Raw genomic sequence first — 20,466 nt, 5'->3', positions numbered from 1 at the left:
TTATCAAACTTGCAACTTCATTTGGAAATTATGCATAATCACCAATAGAAGTAAGGAATGCAATGAAATTATCACTCAAACTTACCAAGATAATTGGTGATTATACATAATAACTGTTGATTATGTATAATTACTGATTTATCATATTTACTGTAACATATACCATTCTTCAACTTGACCTCAACTCTATTGCCGACTGGTGCTCCTCATGGCATATGCCTCTCAGCACATCAAAAACAGTTCTTATGAGAGTTACTCGCAAAAAGTCCCCCATAGAATCATCCTATTTTATCAATAACTTAAATATAACCCAAGTTATACAATATGAATATCTGTCTCATCTCTGCTGAAACCTTTGTCAATTACATCTTCGATAAATGTCTGAAAGCTATTTTTTCCTATGCTGTAATCACAAACATTTAACTCGCGATGTCCGACTCTTCTGTTACCAAACTTACATCCTTCCCATACTCTCTTTTTCATCAGAAAACTGGGACCTCCTACACTTCCTCTAATACAGATAAATTAGAATCTATCCAAAATAAATCTACTCATGTCATCTACGACTGTTGGTCCTCATCCGCTTCTATTTCTGCACTTCAATGCCAACTTGACCTTCAACCCCTCTCTATTCATCGACTAGTTAAGTTTCACCTTCCATGAAATAGCCTAAAAATAGGTAAATCAGTTATGCAATAAAATATTTCTTTGATATTAGTGTAATTTTTAAAACATGTTAAATTCAATCAAAATTGAATTTGCATTGATTTGATACAGGATGTGATTTTTACCTTGTTACTATATAGAATTTCTCAAATTTGTTACTCTTTTTTTTTTTTTTTTTTAGTTTGGCCTCCGCAGCAATATATTATTGAATACACACTTGAGTATGGTTTCTTAAAGTTGTCTGAAGCTAGTCGAAAGAAGTTGAAAGTGCCTGTTCTTGTTGTTTCATTAGGTTGGTATTTGTTTTTCATGATTTTGAGGTATACATTTTAGAATAACATTAATCATTACTAAAACTTATTTTACTTAATGAAAGTTATTCTTTTTTATTAGATTTTCTGAGCATGAAATGTATTTTACAAATATAGCACTAAGTTATATAAACCCTTTAATGCATTAATTTTTACCTAATTTGAAATTTACCATGGTAAGTTGCCTATTTTTTTACTACATTTTTATAATTTATCATTTTTTATACAAACTAAAACACATGAAAATAACTTACTTTGTCAGTTTCATTGGTTTTTTGATTATAGATTGTATTTTATCAGCTACACAACTCATCGAAGAGTTAGGTAATGTTTAATAATTTCAGGTGTTTACAGAAAAGAGTAACAAAACTTTCCCTATAAAACAAAGATATGTTTTGAAATAAAATTTAAAAGATAAACTAACTAGTAGCAAATTTTGATATTTTTTCTCAATTTTAACTGATATTGTTTTGATGAGCTCTAACCATTCATAGCTTTAGGAATTTTCAATTTCACACATGCATATATAGTTGGACTTGGATGTAAAATCAAAAAGTGGTGATCCTGGTTGATTCTGGCTATTTGACAGAAGCTGAAAGCCACAAGTAAGTCATAGCACCCTTACCATAACCATCACTTACCTGTGGCTCTCTTATCCTGGTGATCTTTTACCTGCAGCTTCTCAACTGTGGTCATCACTTGCCTATGGTTCCCTTGCCCTAGTAATAATTTTTCTGCAGCTCCCTAACCCTGTAACTATCATGCCTGTACAGCTTTCGTGGCAGTAAATGTTTTACATAGAGAACTAAAAAAGGGAGTTATAACAGTTATAATGCTAAAACATATGCTTATTGAATTGCCATTCTAAAATTTATAAATTGTTCACTAGTTTGAATTTTTGCCTTAATAATAAAATATTAATCTTTTTAAAATTCTAATCAAAATTTACAGATGTTTTCAAAGAAAACTTTTCCCCATGTTTCAGATCCATATGACGAAAAATGTTTTGGAAATTCTTTTAGCCAGTTCTTGCTAAGATATGTAGTAGGATATTCTGATGTGCTGATGAGTAGCCTAAAACATTTGGTTGATAAAGATGAAACTAAAGGTGAGTCAGCATAATATCTGAAAAGGTTTAAAAGCATCAATTATTATGCACCATGAATTTATCACCTCAATCATATTTTTTTTTAAATTTCGTATGAAAAATAATTGCATGACGCCAACAAATTCTACCACATAAATATTAAAATACAGTAGTATGAACAAAGCACTTGATTGCCATAATTTCATATATATATTTAATACAGTAGTGTGTGTGTGTGTGCGCACGCACATAATTAAAATACAGTAAAACCTGCTAAAGTTGATCGCCTCCAAATTAAACTATTTTCAAGGAACCTATAATAGCTTATGTACACTGATGGATTAAAAGGGGGGGGGGCAGAAAACCTTCAGGTTTCGCCAATTGGCAGTGACATTAAATTTTTAGAGCATAAAAATACTAGCCTTTCAAGGACACTGAAGAAATTCAGTTTTTGAATATGGGGGGAAGAAATGTTCTGTACAGATGAAACTATATTGTTTCGCAAACTATGCGATACTAAAGTTGCTGCAGAAAAAAATCAGCATTGGCACATCAAAACCGAAAAGCAAACAAGGTCTTCAATGACTATAGGACAAGAAAAAATCTTTTTTTTAATCCTGTTTTTACATTAAGAACTTTTTGTGTCTGTCTGGTACATTAACTGTAAAAAAAGATATAAAAAATTGAAAGCTGTGTTATTGATTCACTAATACTCCTAGTGGTAAGTAAAATATAAATTTTTTGTTCATATAATAAGTAATGGTTTAAAATAGTTTAGACTGTGCATCGACACTTCTCATTATCATATTATTTTGCTGAAACTAATGTCATCTATAGTGGGAATAAAAAAATTTTTAGAACATATTTTTCGGCATATTTACAGTTTTTTAATGGCATATATGTATTTTCTATGGATCTTTTTTAGAAGTTTTTAGGGCATAAAAATCCTAGCCCTGCTGATCACCTTACATATGCTTTACTTTATTCTATATTCATAAGGTTTTACTTTTCTCGGCAGGTTTTGTTAGAAATGTAATTTCTGGTGATCAGTACAGATTTGTCAATAAAACTTTGACATGGACATCATATGTGATAGCTGGTTTGACCATGGTTGCATTTGTAAGTTTTAATTCTAACATGCAAATGCTAGTAAGAATTGTATGATTTACAAATTTTTAGTGAACATGGTAATTTTCTTTCTCTTTGTTCAAATTCTCAATCAATTTATGAGAACTAAAAAATGGTTGTCTGCAATATCAATGTAAATACTTAATTCAACATCAAGTCTTGACAATAAAGGCAAAGAAAAATTTGATATCATTTGAGTTTTAAAGTACCTTCAAGACATATCTTGTTAGAATTTTTTTGTTTTGTGTTTAATGTCTATACGTTTCCTGATTGGTTTTTCTTTTTCATCGCATAAGCCAAATCGCTTTCTAAAACTGTGAACACACATTTTGCTAGCTTGAAACTTGCAGAATTGGTCACTTCACTAGCCTTTTTCCCTTTAATGATTTAATTTTAACCCTTCAGCCATTGGCAATGCAAATATTGTGTTTCCTGTATTCGATAAAATTCCACAGTATGTTATTATCACATTGTATGTAGATAATGGATAAAAATACCCATCGGTTTTATAAAAAGAATTCTAAATCTGCCTGTTGCTGGAGGATTAATAGTAGGAAAACAAATAAAATTAGTGAATGCTAGACCTGAACTGTATATACTTGTAAATTATATATGAGGATCTAAAGCATGGGGGTATAAGTGCACTACTAAGAATGTGTTGTATACCCCTGATATGTCATACTTTAAAAAAAAGCCCATACAACAGTTAAAATCTAAGCATCTGCAAGCTGATTTCTCCCTCACCCCACTTTTAGTGCTTTGTATAACTATATAAGTGGCTATATTTATGAATATAAGTATACGAATATTCAAAACAAAAATTTAAGAAACAGTGACTCCGCAAGAATGCCAAATTATGTAAAGTGATGTCAGAACCTATACTTATAGCCCATCAGATGTAGATGTAAGTACCTATACGTAAGTAGCATTTTATCAAAAGGGTGGAGCAAACAAAGTGGGGTTTCATGCAATTTTTGTTTATCTGTATTCTCTCTGCTTATAATAAGAAAGTAATGAAATTTTATTTACAAGATGCTTTTTTTTATAGACTCTGTCAATATCGATGCTGTTACGATATTCACATTATCAGATCTTTCTGTTTATTGGTGAGTTCTGTTATTTGTATATTACCTAATCATAAGTTGCATTTTTTGCTTTATGCTGTGAAAAAAAGGTGTATTTATATGTGAGAAAACTCATTAAAATTTGAAATTGGTAATTTTTGTCACCATAATAAATAAAATATGTGGGACAAAAATGTGTCACACATTTTCTACACACAGGACTAACTACGTGTGGACCTTTGGTTTATAGCCAATTCTGAACAGCTGTGTTTGTCCATTTTTTGAAATTAATTGGGGTGGCGGACACTTCCTGCAGCAAAAATGTATTTTTTTATAGTCATCTTCTCACAGTTTTTGTTATATCCATGTCAATTCAATCATTTGAACTAGGTCTGAGCATGTATTAAACTCACAACACTTCTGAACATCTTTTATACTATAGGTGAGTGTCTTAAACCTGGGCTACTGCACCCCCTCGTGTTCACTGATGCTTTTTCTATGTTAGTTTCATTTTGAATGGTTGAGATTCATGCATTTTACGAGTTTCATGATTATAGTATTCTATCAAGTAGTTCATCAATATACGAAATTTAATATTGCATTTTATATACAATGAAACCTAAGGCACTGTATGAGATGGAAACCTGTCTTGAACAGAATCAAAAGATAGTTCCATCAATGTTAGTGCTTACATATGTACCTTTATGAAACAAAAACTGTTTAAAGTGGAATAATATTTCAGCATCTCAATGTTCTGTTTCATACAGGTTTCACTATATAGATATGCGTGCAAATAATAGAGTTTATACTTAACTCTTAAATGTGTTGTTTTGCACATGTACAAAGGGTTTTTAAATATTCATTACTGCAGTCAGTTTGAAGATAAAAATTCAGAATCACCTTTGCACATAAAGTGGTCATATTTTTTCCGTCTTTCATTTTTAATTTGCTGGTAGGTGTCCCAATTAACGACAACAACTCTTTGTTGCAGAGCATGTGGGGCTGTAATTTTGCTTATTTGTTAAAATGTTTGTATTCTTTTTTTTACCTTAAAATTTGCAATCCGAATTTTTTCCTTATTATAGTTTTTTTTTAATCGCATAGATACAATGGATTTTTTAAATGATTTTCCCAGCTTTCAAAACATGTTATTAACTGTGAAAAATATTATCAGCTCAAAACTAATTGAACATTTAAGGGTTAAAACTGTTTTTAAAAATTCACTGAAAATGAGACAAACAGTGACATGGAACAAGTTTGTCTTAAAATATGCTGTTCTTTTATTTTCAGCTATTTTTAAATTCAATGTCTCAACTAATATTGCCCTTGGAAACCTGGAACTTTTTCTTTTTGTTGGGCTCAGGAAAGATGGAACAAACAGTTTTCTAATTGAAAGTTGGTGGTCAGGAAGACAATACAAAAAGCTGAATTTTGTAATTCAGTACATATGCGGTCCTTAGTAAAATAAATATCTGATATGGGCATTTTATTTGAATACTTTTTATAATTGAAAGTATATTTTTCTATAACCAACAGTCCGCGACTTCTTTACAATGTCTCCATACTAGAGATGTGAGGTGAGAATATTTTCCTGGATGTAAAAATTGGAGAATAATCAAGAATATTTATTTTTCTTTTAAATAATTTAAATTTTTTTACTAATTTTGTTTATATTGTGAAATATAAATCAGTTTTCATAGCCTGAAACATTTACAACAAAACAATTTTTGGTATAATCACCCCCAATGACAACTTTTAGTTCGAGAATTCTCCAGGTCATGATGAGAGGTTTTAAAAGTATGGTTATAAAGATTTTAGAAACCTTTAGATTAAAACCTTAAAAAGTTATTTTAAAATTAGATAAATTTTCGGAAATAAGTTCACAACAAAAGAAATTAAACCAATGTTGATTATAGTACATGTTATTACATATATTCTTGATAATACTCTCTGGAAAGATTTCGGTAACTGAAGTCGAATATTCAAGAATATTCTCTGGAAGGACTAGTATTAATAACTTCAGAATAATTCTTATTATTTTCTATAAGAATATTCCCCAGTAATTTATGAAAGTAGTCCTTCCAGAGAATATTCTCAAGGATATTATATGTAACTATATCAAATAACAGGAGAATATTCTCATCAAGAACTTATAAGAATATTCTCAAGTTATATTTATAATAGTAGTCCTACCAGAGAATATTCTCCTTGATGAGAATTTTACATCTCTACTCCATACAATGAAGTGCTTCATTCTATCAAAGTATTCATTACAGAGAAATTTCAGTGTAGTGAAAATTAAAAAAAAATGTGAATGCTTCAGCAAAAGTTTTTTTATGTAAAGAAAAAGCTGTTATATAGAATTATGTGGAACCTCTAATGACTTTGTGAAAATAAATTTTTCAACTACAGTAAAAATCATTGCTGCAGTCTTTAACCAGTCATCTGGCTATGATGGCATAATATGGCATGCCAATTTTTGGTCTGATTATTTCAATTTTTGAAAACAAATTAGTAATTATTTCAATTGTTATAATTTTTTTGTTGATGATTTAAAAGCACAGTTAAGAACATGATGGAGTCAGTTTCAATGTATTCATAAAAAAATTTTAATCAGGAAAATATATTTTATTAGCTTTAAGGTTTCAAGAAAAGAAGAAATTAATTGGCCAGATGACTAGTTAATCGGCAAGCATTGAAATATCCAGAGAAATTTTTTTGAGTTATATTAAGCAAATGAGGTACTCTGAATGCTATTGCATGGCAGAAAAAAAATTGTCTATATTTTAAAAAACATTGGATGTTGCATTTCTGGGAACACTATATTTATGATTTACATAGATTTGAGTAGTATAAAAATGTCATTTATTTTTTGCCAACTTAATTTTCTGTCATTGATGAAGAATCAGCAATGTCTCCTCCACATGTGCCATTTCTTTCCAAAATGCAAGAGTTAAAAATTGTTTTTGCTTGGCTTGCCAAAAAATAAGAAACCTGTACCTTTGAGCCATTCTGCTGGTAATTATAGAAACTTTGTGAACAGCTCACAAGTAAAAATTGAATGTTTAGGAGTTGCTTAGAAGCATCAAATGCCGAAACGAGCTAAAAATATGCAATGACTTTATTTGAAAAATATAAGAAATTGACCAAATTTTTCCATTTGACCTTGACGGTTAAATTATTTTTCTATTAATTATGAAAGTTCTTTATTTTTTTATCCTTTCGATGAAGTATAACATTTTAAAAAAAATTGTTCTATTTTTCTGAAATGCTGATTCAATTAATACATTTTAAAAATTTAAAAAGATATTTGTAACATATGAGAAGGAACATTGTGTGTATTCAAAAATATAAATTATCTTTCCTTTTTTTTCTTGTAACAATTTTTTCCCATGTCCAATCCAGTTGAAAAGACCTTTTATGTCTAAATTATAAAACAGGACTTTTGTTTTCATAATTTCATTGTGATTATAAATTTTTCACTGCAAGCATATTGAATTTTCTTTTTATCATTAAATATTAATATTAATTGAGGTGCTGACATTGAAAAGGGTGCAAGTCCCCAAAAATTGAAAAACCATTTTTTTTTGCTTGAAAGAATCAAGGTTCCTAAGCCAATAGCGCTGAAAAGAGAGTAAGTTCATAGACAATGTAGTTTAGTTCCAGTTGATGTCAAGAGATGGGGGCAGGTGGTAACTTGACTGGCTTTGGCTTTGAAAAGGTTTTTGCTTCTACTGTAAAATTTGGTTTTTGGGACTTACACCCCTTTTCAATGTCAGCACCTCAATTAATATTCTGTTATACAAAATAATACTAATGTTTGTAGTAGTCATGATTGTAAAAGACTAGCATTGCAACAACTTATAAATGCTTATTCTTATTTTAGTCCAAGTACTTCATGTTCTAGAATTCAACTTTAATGCAAGTTTTTCTGCTGCATCTATACTGACAGTTGTTTTTGCATTAGTAGGTATGTATATACATTTGTTGCTTTTGGTCAGTTTACTCAATTTTTTCATGTTATTTTTTTCTTCTAAAAATAATTAAGCAAGAAAATTTGTTTATTATATTTTAATTATTTTTAATTTTTGTTTAAAATAATTAAATTTCCCGACCGTATGATAAATTTCATTATTACTTTAAGCAGGGGTCTTTCCAGACTTTTTTGTAGGATCCTGTTTTTATGAAAATTTTCCTTATTTTTGTGAAAAGAGTCAATTTTTTGAAAAATATGTAATTTTGTGGGATTCAAAATAATCTAGTTAATTAATCACAAAAGAAATGAAAGGCCAAATTTTTATTATTTCATTAATTTGTATTTTGTGAAGGGTCCATTTTATGGATCTGGAAATTTTTTGAAGGTTCCAGAAAACGGACCCGAATTTCAGCTGGACAGACCCTGCTTTAAGACACTCCACAATCTATAATAATGTAACATCTCGTATTCATCTTGTATTGTATTCATCATTTTAAAGTTTAATTCAACCATAAAATTTTATGTTCAAGTCCATGATGCTTTCATATTAGCACAGAAGACAGCAAGTAATTAAATTGAACTCTTTACAATTTGTGACTAAATTTTTATAAAAACAGGTACTATACATATATTTCAAATGTTTTTTATAAATTGTTTCAGGAATGGAAGCCATAATGTCAGAATTCTTTAATGATAGCACAACAGCATTATACATCATATTGATTGTTTGGATTGCAGATCAGTTTGATACAGTTTGTTCACGTAATGTTGTGACGAAGCGTCATTGGTTGAAGTAAGTTGTTCCATTATACAAAATTTTATTATATATATATTAATATTGAATATGTCAAATAATACACATGCACACTACTAGGGCTTGAGAAATCCTCTGCTCCAGGTTGTGGTGGCAAACTAAAAAAATTAGCATTGGTGCTTAAAACTTTCTATATGGAATTGCTGAATTGGAGTCCGCGAAGATAACACAAAAATGTTGGAAATTATGTCAGTCCATCTCAGAGGCAGGACACTGAAACACATTAGCAGGGGTGGGAACTCTGCGCCAAAACTAATATCTTGCGCCATACTGCTCCAATAGCGTATTTTTGCATTTTTCTGCGCCAAATAGCAAATTTCGCTTCAGTATGCCTGGAATTTCGGAAAGGACGCCAAAACATTTTTGTTCCTGCTAGCCACGAAATGTTTCTTTACGAGAAAGAGCGTGTTTTATTCCACTATACTTAAACTATCGGCCCCTGATCGGGCTTTCCATCGCGAAACCCCGATATTGTCCGTGATCGTTTAACTGAAGATGGTTTGCAATGCCTTTCAGCTTTAAAGTGCAAATTCGAGTGTTTCCGTTTAAAAAAAGAAAAGTCGTCACTGGAAGCAGCAGAAATTACTGTAGTCGATTGTCATGTGTTAAATCTCGATGTTTCGTGCAAAACATTTCCATTCCAGGAGTAAAAAGCGCATGTCCGCCGAATTACGAATGTTAGTTTAGAAACTTTGCCGAATAACGAGCGTTAAATCGCCAATGTTGCCGAATAACGAGCGTTAAATCGTCAATATCGCCAAATAATGAGAGTTAAATCGACAATATCGCCAAATAATGAGAGTTAAATCGACAATATCGCCAAATAATAAGAGTTAAATAGTCAATCTCACCAAATAGCGAGTGTCAGATCGCCAATCTTGCCCGATTATGAGTGCTGAATCGCCAAACATCGAGTTGATTCTTCCGAAATTCTTTCCCATTTTGCAACAATTTCTTTCCAAGTATAAAAAAATTAAAAACTTATAAAAAAAATTTTTAGCTCATTTGAAGTGCCGCTGTTCAAGGCAGCAAATAGTGCCCTCAGTAAGCAAAAATCATCTTAAATAGACGGGTGAAAAACATTTTATGACAGCCGCTCTTTCAGACAAGGTGTAAAAAGCCTAAAACACCAAAAACAAAAATTAAGCTGGCGAAAAGATGTTTGATAACAAAAGATAGTGCAGTTTTATTTTGAAAAGGGTTGAGGGTTAACGAAAATATTTTTGTTAATTTCACTGCTCCAATTTATAAATATCTGCTCCGAATCCCATATTTTGCTGCTCCAAAGCTGCTCCGAAATGGACTTTGTCACTTCCCACCCCTGCATTAGATATGCATTACTAGAAATATATATCCTTAAGGACAGATTTTAAAAAAATAACTATAAAATATACATGAAAAATGACAGATGCGAAAAAAAAATTGGATGTTTGAGTGTATAATATTATGGTTATTTTTCGAAAAGAAAAGAATTGTTGGGCAGTGCACCTATATATGTACAGTACATAGTGATTTTGGTCACATAAAAATACGCACACTCTTGAGCTCTTTTCTTTTCATTTATCCCTGCAGGATATTTTGAGGGGAAGATAGCCGTCTTTCTCTTTTGCTGTGCTGTAAAAAATGAAGGAATCTCCCTCTGTTACCTAATTTTTCAGTTAACAAGAGCAATAATGTTTTCCTGTGTTGTAGAGAACATTACAGAAATTGATGGTGCTTTTTTATGTGGGAAAGTTTTTGAATCAGAGACCTTTCATGCCTCTTTTTTCCCCATTTGTATTAAAAATGCAAATCGAATCACCAACACAGTACAGTATTTCAAAAATTATATATTTTATTCAATATATTGAATAAATATTTTAAAAATGAACGAATTAAAACCGATGATTTGCTGACCATTTTAAATAGGGATCCTGCACTTGGGCCTTGTTTCTAACTTTCACATGAGGAGAAACAAAAATGTGCTCCCTCACATGGAAAACCCATGCACTTTGGCACCCCAATCACTGGTCCATCTCCCGATTCGCCAGACTTTTCTGATTGACCAGGTGCAGCTCGGTAACTCTGAGTGTGCTCTAGAAGGGCATCAAATTCAAAGTGAAAGGGTGAAAAAAAATTAGGAAATATTATTTGTGCCCACTGTAGGAAGGGCACCAAGTCTGAGATAGAAAGGACAAAAAAGTTAAGGGAAATGATTTCTGCCCTCTCTAGTAGGAGTGTCAAATCTGACGTAAAAGGGCAAAAGAAATTACAGAAAATGATTTCTGCCTTCTTTAAGAGGGGTGTCGTATCCGAAGTAGAAACGTAAAAAAAAAATTAGGAAAACGTATTTGTGCCTGCTCTAGGAGGGGCGGCAACTCCGAGATAAAAGGGTGAAAAAATGGGAAAATGATTTCTTCCCGCTCTAAGAGGAGTGCCAAATCCAAGTTAAAATAGCAAAAACAATTATACAAATGTTATGACATAAAATATCACTGTTCCTTTGAATGCATCAAAACAAAGCGATTGAAACAAAAGGTTTTTTAAATTGGGAGAGGTCAAGGGCACAAAAATGGGTCCCGCTTGAGTAGAAGTTTTAAAAAAAAAATCAAATTAAATTTTCAACATAAGTTCATTAGTTTCTTGAAAGGGAAAGATGTCTTTTTAGAGTCCCATAGTGGCCACACTTTACCAAGGCTTCCTAGATAGAGATACTGTCTAGGAGCATCATAGGAGGCTTTACCATTACTCACCGGGTATCTGGAACAAAATGAAAGTCTGAAAAGATGTTCAGTTGTGTATGTATGGTTTGTTCAATTTTTGAGTCCACACACATACGTTGTACTCAGGGGCAGCATGCAGCATGAGCCAAAAAAACTGGTACACCTGCCTAATATCGTGTAGGGCCTCTGCGAGCCCGCAGAAGTGCCGCACCACGACATTGCATGGGCTCGACTAATGTCTGAAGTAGTGCTGGAGGTAATTGACACCATGAATCCTGCAGGGCTGTCCATAACTCCGTAGGAGTAAGAGGGGGTGGAGATCTCTTCTGAACAGCACGTTGCAAGGCATCCTAGATATGTTCAATAATGTTCATGTCTGGGGATGTAGGTGGCCAGCGGAAGTGTCTAAAGTCAGAAGAGTGTTCCTGGAGCCACTTTGTAGCAATTCTGGACGTGTGGGGTGTCGCATTGTCCTGCTGAAATTGTCCAAGTCCGTCGGAATGCACAATGGACATGAATGGGTGCAGGTGATCAGACAGGATGCTTATGTACCTGTCACCTTTCAGAGTCGTATCTAGACGTATCAGGGGTCCCATATCACGCCAACTGCACACGCCCCATACCATCACAGAGCCACCAGCTTGAACAGTCATTTGTTGACATGTAGGGTCTAGGGATTCATGAGGTTGTCTCCATACCCGTACACGTCCATCAGCTCGAAGCAATTGGAACCGAGACTCGTCAGACCAGGCAACGTGTTTCCAGTCCTCAACAGTCCAATGTCGGGGTTGTCGGGCCCAGGCGAGGCGTACAGCTTTGTGTCGTGCAGTCATCAAGGGTACACGAGTGGGCCTTCGGCTCTGAAAGCCTATATCAATGATGTTTCGTTGAATGGTTCGCACGCTGACACTTGTTGATGGCCCAGCATTGAAATCTGCAGCAATTTGTGGAAGGGTTGCACGTCTGTCACGTTTAATGATTCTCGTCAGTCCCGTTCTTGCATGATCTTTTTCCGGCCGCAGCGATGTCGTAGATTTAATTTTTACTGGATTCCCTATATTCACGGTACACTCGTGAAATGGTCATACGTGAAAATCCAAATTTCATCGCTACCTCGGAGATGCTATGTCCCATCTCTCGTGCGCCGACTATAACACCACGTTTCAAATTCACTTAAATCTCGATAACCTGCCATTGTAGCAGCAGTAACCGATCTAACAACTATGCCAGACACTTGTTGTGTTATATAGGCGTTGCCGACCGCAGTGCCGTACTCTGATTGGTTCCATATCTCTTTATTTGCATACGCATGCCTGCACCAGTTTTTTTGGCTCTTCGGTTTATATATATAGTATATACTTATCGCAAGAGACTGTTGACACTTCAAATTCGTCAATGGGGGGGGGGGTAATAGCACTTTTGAGGGGATATTTTGGTGACAGCCCTGCTTTAGAGTGGTCGGTCAGCCAATGAAGGATGCACGAAGGTTGTAATCACAAATCAGTGTCGAGATTGCTTGACAAGATATGCCAACCGACTTTCAAGAAGGGCCAAAAACCTAAATATAAATTTGATCAAAATGAAAATCTGGTGATCCTAGTAAAATTTTCTATTTCAATTTTTGTTGTGTTAGTTTTATTCCTATAAGTTATAAGAATTTTAAACATCTTAAAGAAAGTCATTTTGAAGGTAAGTCCTTTCTTTTTGTTTTTCTCTGTCCTTGGTGTGAATCTTGAATAAGAATTAAATGAAACCTTTTGAATTTTCCTGCTTATAATCCATAGATGTAAACTTCACTAGTTTGAGGGGAAAAAAAGGCATTATATAGTCTGCAGTAGTATATAACCCGCATGAGAAAATTTCTCTCAAGGAGGAGGGGGATTGTTTAACACTGTTTTTTTTGTTTTTTTGTGGAGAAAATGTCAGTTTTTGTATTGGCATCTATCCCATCTACATACCTGCCAACTGTTACGATTTTATAATATTTAGTACAATTTTAGCAAGTTAATACAATTATACACTTTTGCTTCAAAAAATATATTTTTTTTACCGAATTGGTAATATATTGTTTTCCTGCTTATGTTGCAATCTGGTTGGCATTAGAATTATTGATAGTCTGTTGGTCGACATCACTCTGTGGAACCCAGCCAAGAATTCCCACACTGTGAGAAACAGTGAAACACTGCTGGGAGTTTTCCTGCAGTTTTACTGATGCGGCTTATGTGCCGAAATGATGTCTCAAGCTGCCTCTGTATTAGACAGTATACTGAGTGATGCACCAATCCTTAGCATCCATTTGATGGATCAATATTTTTCAGAAATTTGCATGCAATCCTAACCCTTTATGGTTTCATTTTATTTAACCCATTTTATTTTTTTAATTCAGGCCGAATTTTCTAAATGAACGTGTGCGAAAAATTGAGTTTATAACTCACTCATTTGTGACAGATTTACAATAATAAACCATTATTTTCTCAATATTTGAATATCTTCGAAATTTCACCATGTCTGAAATATTGAATTATTTTATGCAGAAGAATAGGGTAGGTTAATTGGGATTTCCATGGAAATAAAGTATCTCACATATCCAAAACAGAGAGGGCCACAGTGGCAAATCCATTTTAAATAAGGCTGGGATTACACTGTAAAAGTTTTGTAAAAGTGCTTTTATATATAAAACTTGAAAAATAGAACCAATAAGCTGTTTGATTACATTCGAGCAAATGCAACCGATCTGTTTATTGGTTGTATTTTTCAAATTTTATAAAAAGCACATTTACAAAACTTTTATAGTGTAATCCCGGGCTAAGAGAAATTTTCGATATGTATCTTTGTATATTTGAAATGAGGTTTTTGGAAGCTGATGAAATATAGAATTAAATGTGTGTTATGATAAACGTGTTGAATCGATAAAGCATATTGGTAATGCAACCAATCATCTGGGTAAGTTTGATAAATTTCACAACATTTATCACTTTTACCGATGAATATGCATAATCCTCTTAGACCCTGTATGAAGGACCATCTTAAGAGCATCATAGGCCCCCGGGCCAAGTGGCTTTTCTGAGGCCTTATCTAGTAAATTCTAGAAAATTTCAACCAGATTTCATTTTGAGGTGCCCGGGTAGGCCCATGTGTTAAGACGGCACTGCCTGTATGCACAAATGTGTGGGTTGTTTCTTTTCACTTTGGATATTTTTTTCTTAATCTCAGGAATGTTCAGTCCAAACTTCAAGAATTGTGTTATCATTAAAATTAAAGCCGAAGGTTAAAAAAATAATAATCTACAGATAAAAAACAACTCCTTTCCTAGTGCCATAGCATACTTTCTCTGAGCAGACTTTTCTTGGGGTCTTCTTGAAATGGTTATGCTCATAAAAAGGAGAAGTTACAATGGTCCCATTTGGCTCGGGGCCCTACAAGGTTGGGGCTGACAGGGCTCCAGGCCTGGGACAAATACCATTATTTTTTTTGTTTTTTCATGCTATAAATTTACTATAGAAGGTCCATGAAAAGGGTGTCTTGTGGGCCTGCCAAAGATTCCAACATAGAGGCCCTGCCCAAGTTGCCCTGGCCTAGTCATGGGCCTGCCCCTTCCATTTCTTGGGATGGGGTCTGAAATAGATAATTTCAAATGAAGTTCATAAGTTTTGTAAATATGAAAGAAATCGTACAGAAATATTACTTTAATTTAACCACTTTTATTCTCAGTTTAGTCTGTATGTAATGCATGCATTACACATATTTTACCATGAAAATTCAATTAAAATAAGTGTGAAGAAGATAGATAGTTTGTGATGAGTATCCTGCATAAATCTCTTGATTAAATCAAACAAGTTGGTTTTTTATGCTTGTTAGCAAGTTAAATAGCAGTAATTCCATTCTAGGAAGAAAGCTTTTCCAACTTCTTTGTCCCTTTATATCCAATCAGGAGGGGGACAGGTGCAAGGGCAATTGGGACAATCACCCCACCAAGAGCTGGATAATATGAGAGAATGAATTTGTACCATATTTTTTTTTATGGGACAGTAATGACCAGCAAAAAATCGCTTACTCTGACACATCACTCTGGATCCATGCAGGGAGAGGGGAGGCGACTACTGTTCTTACACAGCACACCACTAGGTCTAAGAATGGCCCTGGTCTATCTGCCAACATGGGAGAAAGAGTCAAAGAGTCAGCAATTTTTTTCAGTTTTTCTAAAAAGAAAATGATTCTTTTCTTAAATAATTCAGCTGGTGCCTAAATGTTTTTTTTGTAAAGCTGTAGAGTACAGTAGCTCATATAATGGAAATAAGAGATTTTAATTCATCAAGACCTTTAGAACAATTGTCAATTCATCCATTACAAGATTGAAGCTGGTAACAGTGTCCACTTTGGAAATGGATTTCAGAATCTCTGACCTGTTTTGTTCTTTTAGAACCAATGAATTCCGTCATTCTACTTTTATTTATTCATCATATTTAAATACATTCATTTATTGAACTGGTGCTTCTATGAAATTTACTTTTTATCAAGGCTCTTCAAGTAAATGAGAATTCATTCAGTTCATATCAACATCAAGAATGGTTCAAGTCATCAAAAAGAATAGAAACTTTTTTTAAATATTTGTTCCCTGCTAAATCGTGTTCTGGCCTGAGGGTTTTTTTTCACCTACATTGTTAAAAAAGGCATATTAATTACATTAGTAACCATCAACTTGATTTTTTTTTTTAATAATGCAATCCTCGTGCAATTCAGTCATCATTGCTCTCATAATGTAAAAAAAATTTTTGCAACTTTTTCTTTTAAAATTTTTTCTTATTTCTCACTTGGCCAAGTTGTTTTGACTATAGTGAGAAATGCAATCTATATATATAGTAGTAAAACCTTGATAAGTTGTCACCTCACGTTACAGAAAAATCATGATGGCTTTAGTGGAGTGACGACTTAAGCTAAGTGCCGTCAGTCCCAGTGTGTAATATTGTGAAAATTGTAATAAATTTTAAATAATACAATATTTATTAAAATATAAATCAAAATTACAATATTAAATTTATAGATTGCAAAAAAAAAAAAAAATAGAAAATTTTTCCTTTTTTGATCTCTTATTACTTGAATTACTGTGGTAAAATGTATAGGTACACTTTGATTTGTTCTAGAAATTTTTAATTTAGACTAATCATAGCAACTGTTAGAATACTTAGCTTTTCTTCACAGCAACTATTGCACATTAATTTTACATAGACATGAAATTTAATTTTAGTGTTTTAATTCTTCGTCAGTAGTTCATGATACAACTGCATGGTAATCTCAAACACTGAATACACTTTTGTCTTGGGGGGGGGGGGGGCTGGGCAGGGAAAAATAAGCATCAGAAAACCTTAGCTTTAGAAAGAATGTCTGGTTTTTCAACAAAGATATTTTGTTTAAATTTGATGCCCATGCACACAGAAATAAGATCTAGCTCGAACAGTCCTTACGTTTCAAAAACCTTGGTCAGCAAATGAATTTCCCCAGCGTAACTTTTGTTACTTAAACTGTTCTGCTTTGGTACATATGCTTTTATGGTGACTTTTAAGCATATGACAATGCTGTTAACAAACTCTTTTTTTAATGGGAGCCATGAAAATGATCTGTTCCTTTCTCTCAAACTTTCATAGTGACTACTTAGCCGAAATTAGCGACGTGTAAACGAGGGTTTAATAATATTGTTGTCTATGAAAGCTAGAAGGACCTGAAGGAACGCGACGACTTAATGAGGTTTTACTGTATATATATAATACATAGCTACAACAGGCAAAATGCCCACCTTGAGGAAAAAATGCCCAGAAATATGAATGTCATATATTTCTCAAATACAGAACTGCCAATTAAAAATGCAATTATAAAACTTAAGGACTATATATATATATATATACATGATACATATAAAATATTATACAATGCCCATAAAAATTATTTGTGGTTATCTTATTCAAAGTATGGATAGCTTCTCCAACTACCCCAACATGTTTATTGTATTTCAAATGTGTCATATTCTTTTTAAATGTGTCAATTTTGTTAGAATTTACTACCCTCTGGGGTAAGCTATTCCATTTATTAACAACCCTATTAGAGAAACAAAAAAGCTCTGTCAAGTCCTTCCCAAGAGTAGAATGAAACTCAGCTGAAATGCAAGACATTTCAAGACAACGTCTTGTAACAAAGTTATTTTATGTTAAGTTGGCATATACAGTGAAGTCTCTATATAGCAATTTTTGAGCGATTAGAGGAAATTATCGTTATAAGGGATTTATTTTAATGTACATCGTCTCTGTGGAAAACAGAATAATATCATTATATGCAAGACTATTGTTAGATTGATTGTGTAGAAGTTTCACTATAAGGTAACTTTTATTAAATTTAATCATTCAAATTTTCAGGTTTTTCTACCTGTACCACTTTGCCTTCTATGCATATGACTATAGATTCAATGGGCAATACAGTTCTTTAGCCCTCTTTATATCATGGATGTTTATTCAGGTGAATAAAATTTATTTTTATCCTTTTTTTTTTCAATATCTTAGTGTTATCTATGTGAAAATTGACTTTTAAAAAAACGTACTGTTTGCACTGATCACATAGCCTCATTTTTATTTTTTGTTCATTTGTTTAATGTTTTTTTTAGCATTCAATGATCTATTTTTTTCATCGGTTTGAGTTAATTGGTGCAGAACAACATATAGAACTGGAAACAAATGATGAAACACCAAATTCTGGGTCGTCTGTTGAGCCTCACCGAGTAACTACTATGAATTATGAATCGTCATTGACTAGTGAAGGTACCCAAGATATAGTTAATGCTGAAAATTCTGAAACAACCAGCAATTCTCAGTTTTCAAATGACAATTCTAGTGCTATAACACCAAATGAATATATACAGGTGCCATCTGAACTTCAGAAAAATCAGTCTGACTCCATAAATGAAAACTTCCATAGCTCTTCCATTGCAGATAATAATGATCTTCCTGTAACAAATCAAGTTCAATTTGCTCAAAGTAGTGATATAACATAATTATCTATGCCAGAAATTAATGCTATAGGCTGTTGCATCGGGATTAGCTATATCTCAGTTTCTAAGTCACTAAGTTATATTTTCATTCATTATATATATATTTGTGTTTTTTGTTTTAAATGGAAATGTTTGAAGTTTTTCCAAGTTTTGAAGCTTTTGTGAATGAATGATTGATTCTGATTTCTGTATTGCTTTGAATCAGCTTGAAATGGAGAGTTTCGCTACTGTGGTTACATTATTTGATATGTAAAATATCATTTTTGGGCAAAAAGGAATTCTTTTCATAAGTAATATTTTTACTATTGAGTGTTTTTAAATTTTTTGTGGTTATTCAAAATTTTATTGTTTTATTGGGTGTCTTTAGTTATAAACTGGGCAGTTTTCCCATTGAATAATTTTCATTTTGTATCGTCTGTTCTAAATTGTGTTTTTGTTTAGTTTTTATGTTTTTTTTTAATACTTCAGTGTTATAATTAGTCTTTCATGTCAAAAAATGCTTAGTTTCTTTTATGGCTACTGCATGTAAATTGTACCTCTGTTTGTAAGCCTATTAACCAGTCATCTGGCCAATTAATTTCCCTTTATGCTACCATGATGTGTTATTCTGTCATGGCCAAATGACTGGTCAACTATATTGTTCATTGCTTAGTCGTTGAGTTCCATTCAGGTTTTTATGTTAGTTCTTCAAGTTTCTACGCTGTCATTTTGATTTATCATGAGAGTGAGATTTTGCATGATATATCCAAGGAATGAATTTTTATTTTTCATTGTTTTTTAGTGATTTAAAGTATTTTTTCACATCTTTGTAGGTCAAAAATATATTGTCTTTGTGATATAAGGGAATATGTCAATAGGTGTTTTCTTTTTTTTATGTATTGTTGGGTGTTTCTTTTGTTTTCATATCACCCTTTGGTTTTTTTCAATAAAATCAAACCAGGTACACTTCATAAAAAATTTTCATTAAATATTTTTTGGTGCCAAATTAGTGGGATCACTGGATTTTAATAGGTGTTAAGTTGGCACATTTGTTTCTTGGATGATTTTCAGATTATAATTAAAATATTCTCATTTTATTTTTTTGTCTCATCTCAAGTCTTTTGATTGTTTTCTTTGCTTATGAGCATTCTTATTACATAATAGAAAAATTAAATACTAAGTGGAAGGCTTTGATCTACTTTAACTGCAAAACTATGCCTTAAATGCTGAAATTATGAATGCAATTACAGATGGTAGAGCCCTTACGTATGTGTGTATATTTTAGTTTCTTAGGCACCTTTAAATATAGTAAAAAGAAAATCAAAACTTATCAAGATATTTTCTTTCACTATTATTCATACATTGTTTTCTTGAAATTTACTTTGATTGAAAATGGATCATAGTTTTATTAGTTTAAATCAGTTACCCAAACTTTTTGTTTCATCACCCCCCCCCCCTCCCACCCCCAAGTCAACTCGACCTCCCTGGATCTTTCTATCGCTCTCCAGGAAGCAATATTGCTCATTTCAGGAAACACTTGTTTAAATCTTTTTTCTTTTTTAAATTTTATCGAATTTTTGATATTCCATGTAAGAAATAGAATATACAAGGTGATTTCACAATTCCCCTTTGTCACATTTTACTGGCAAACCATTGATCTTAGAGCAGGGGTTCTACTTTTTTGTAAAATGTCCTACTTTCTAGAT

At 32.7% G+C, this 20,466-nt stretch overlaps 1 protein-coding gene across 1 annotated transcript in view; it reads left to right on the top strand.

The window, feature by feature from the left end:
- The window catches only part of LOC149065616 (membralin-like), a 39,012-nt gene extending 19,155 nt beyond the window's left edge, over nucleotides 1-19,857 (top strand). Inside the window, exons 4-11 of the mRNA XM_089254091.1 lie at nucleotides 848-958; nucleotides 1,963-2,085; nucleotides 3,083-3,183; nucleotides 4,241-4,298; nucleotides 8,143-8,226; nucleotides 8,893-9,025; nucleotides 18,153-18,252; nucleotides 18,398-19,857. Of these exons, the coding sequence (XP_089110217.1) occupies nucleotides 848-958; nucleotides 1,963-2,085; nucleotides 3,083-3,183; nucleotides 4,241-4,298; nucleotides 8,143-8,226; nucleotides 8,893-9,025; nucleotides 18,153-18,252; nucleotides 18,398-18,784 (1,097 nt within the window). The 3' untranslated portion in view covers nucleotides 18,785-19,857. The remainder of the gene's footprint in view (nucleotides 1-847; nucleotides 959-1,962; nucleotides 2,086-3,082; nucleotides 3,184-4,240; nucleotides 4,299-8,142; nucleotides 8,227-8,892; nucleotides 9,026-18,152; nucleotides 18,253-18,397) is intronic.
- The last annotated feature ends 609 nt before the right edge of the window (nucleotides 19,858-20,466 follow it).

The sequence above is a fragment of the Pholcus phalangioides genome, unplaced genomic scaffold (assembly GCF_987345545.1).
Source record: "Pholcus phalangioides strain wild (caught in Gottingen) unplaced genomic scaffold, Ppha-v1.0 ptg000039l_1, whole genome shotgun sequence".
Taxonomy (NCBI): Eukaryota; Metazoa; Arthropoda; class Arachnida; order Araneae; family Pholcidae; genus Pholcus; species Pholcus phalangioides.
This window is presented reverse-complemented; position numbering and strand designations above follow the sequence as displayed.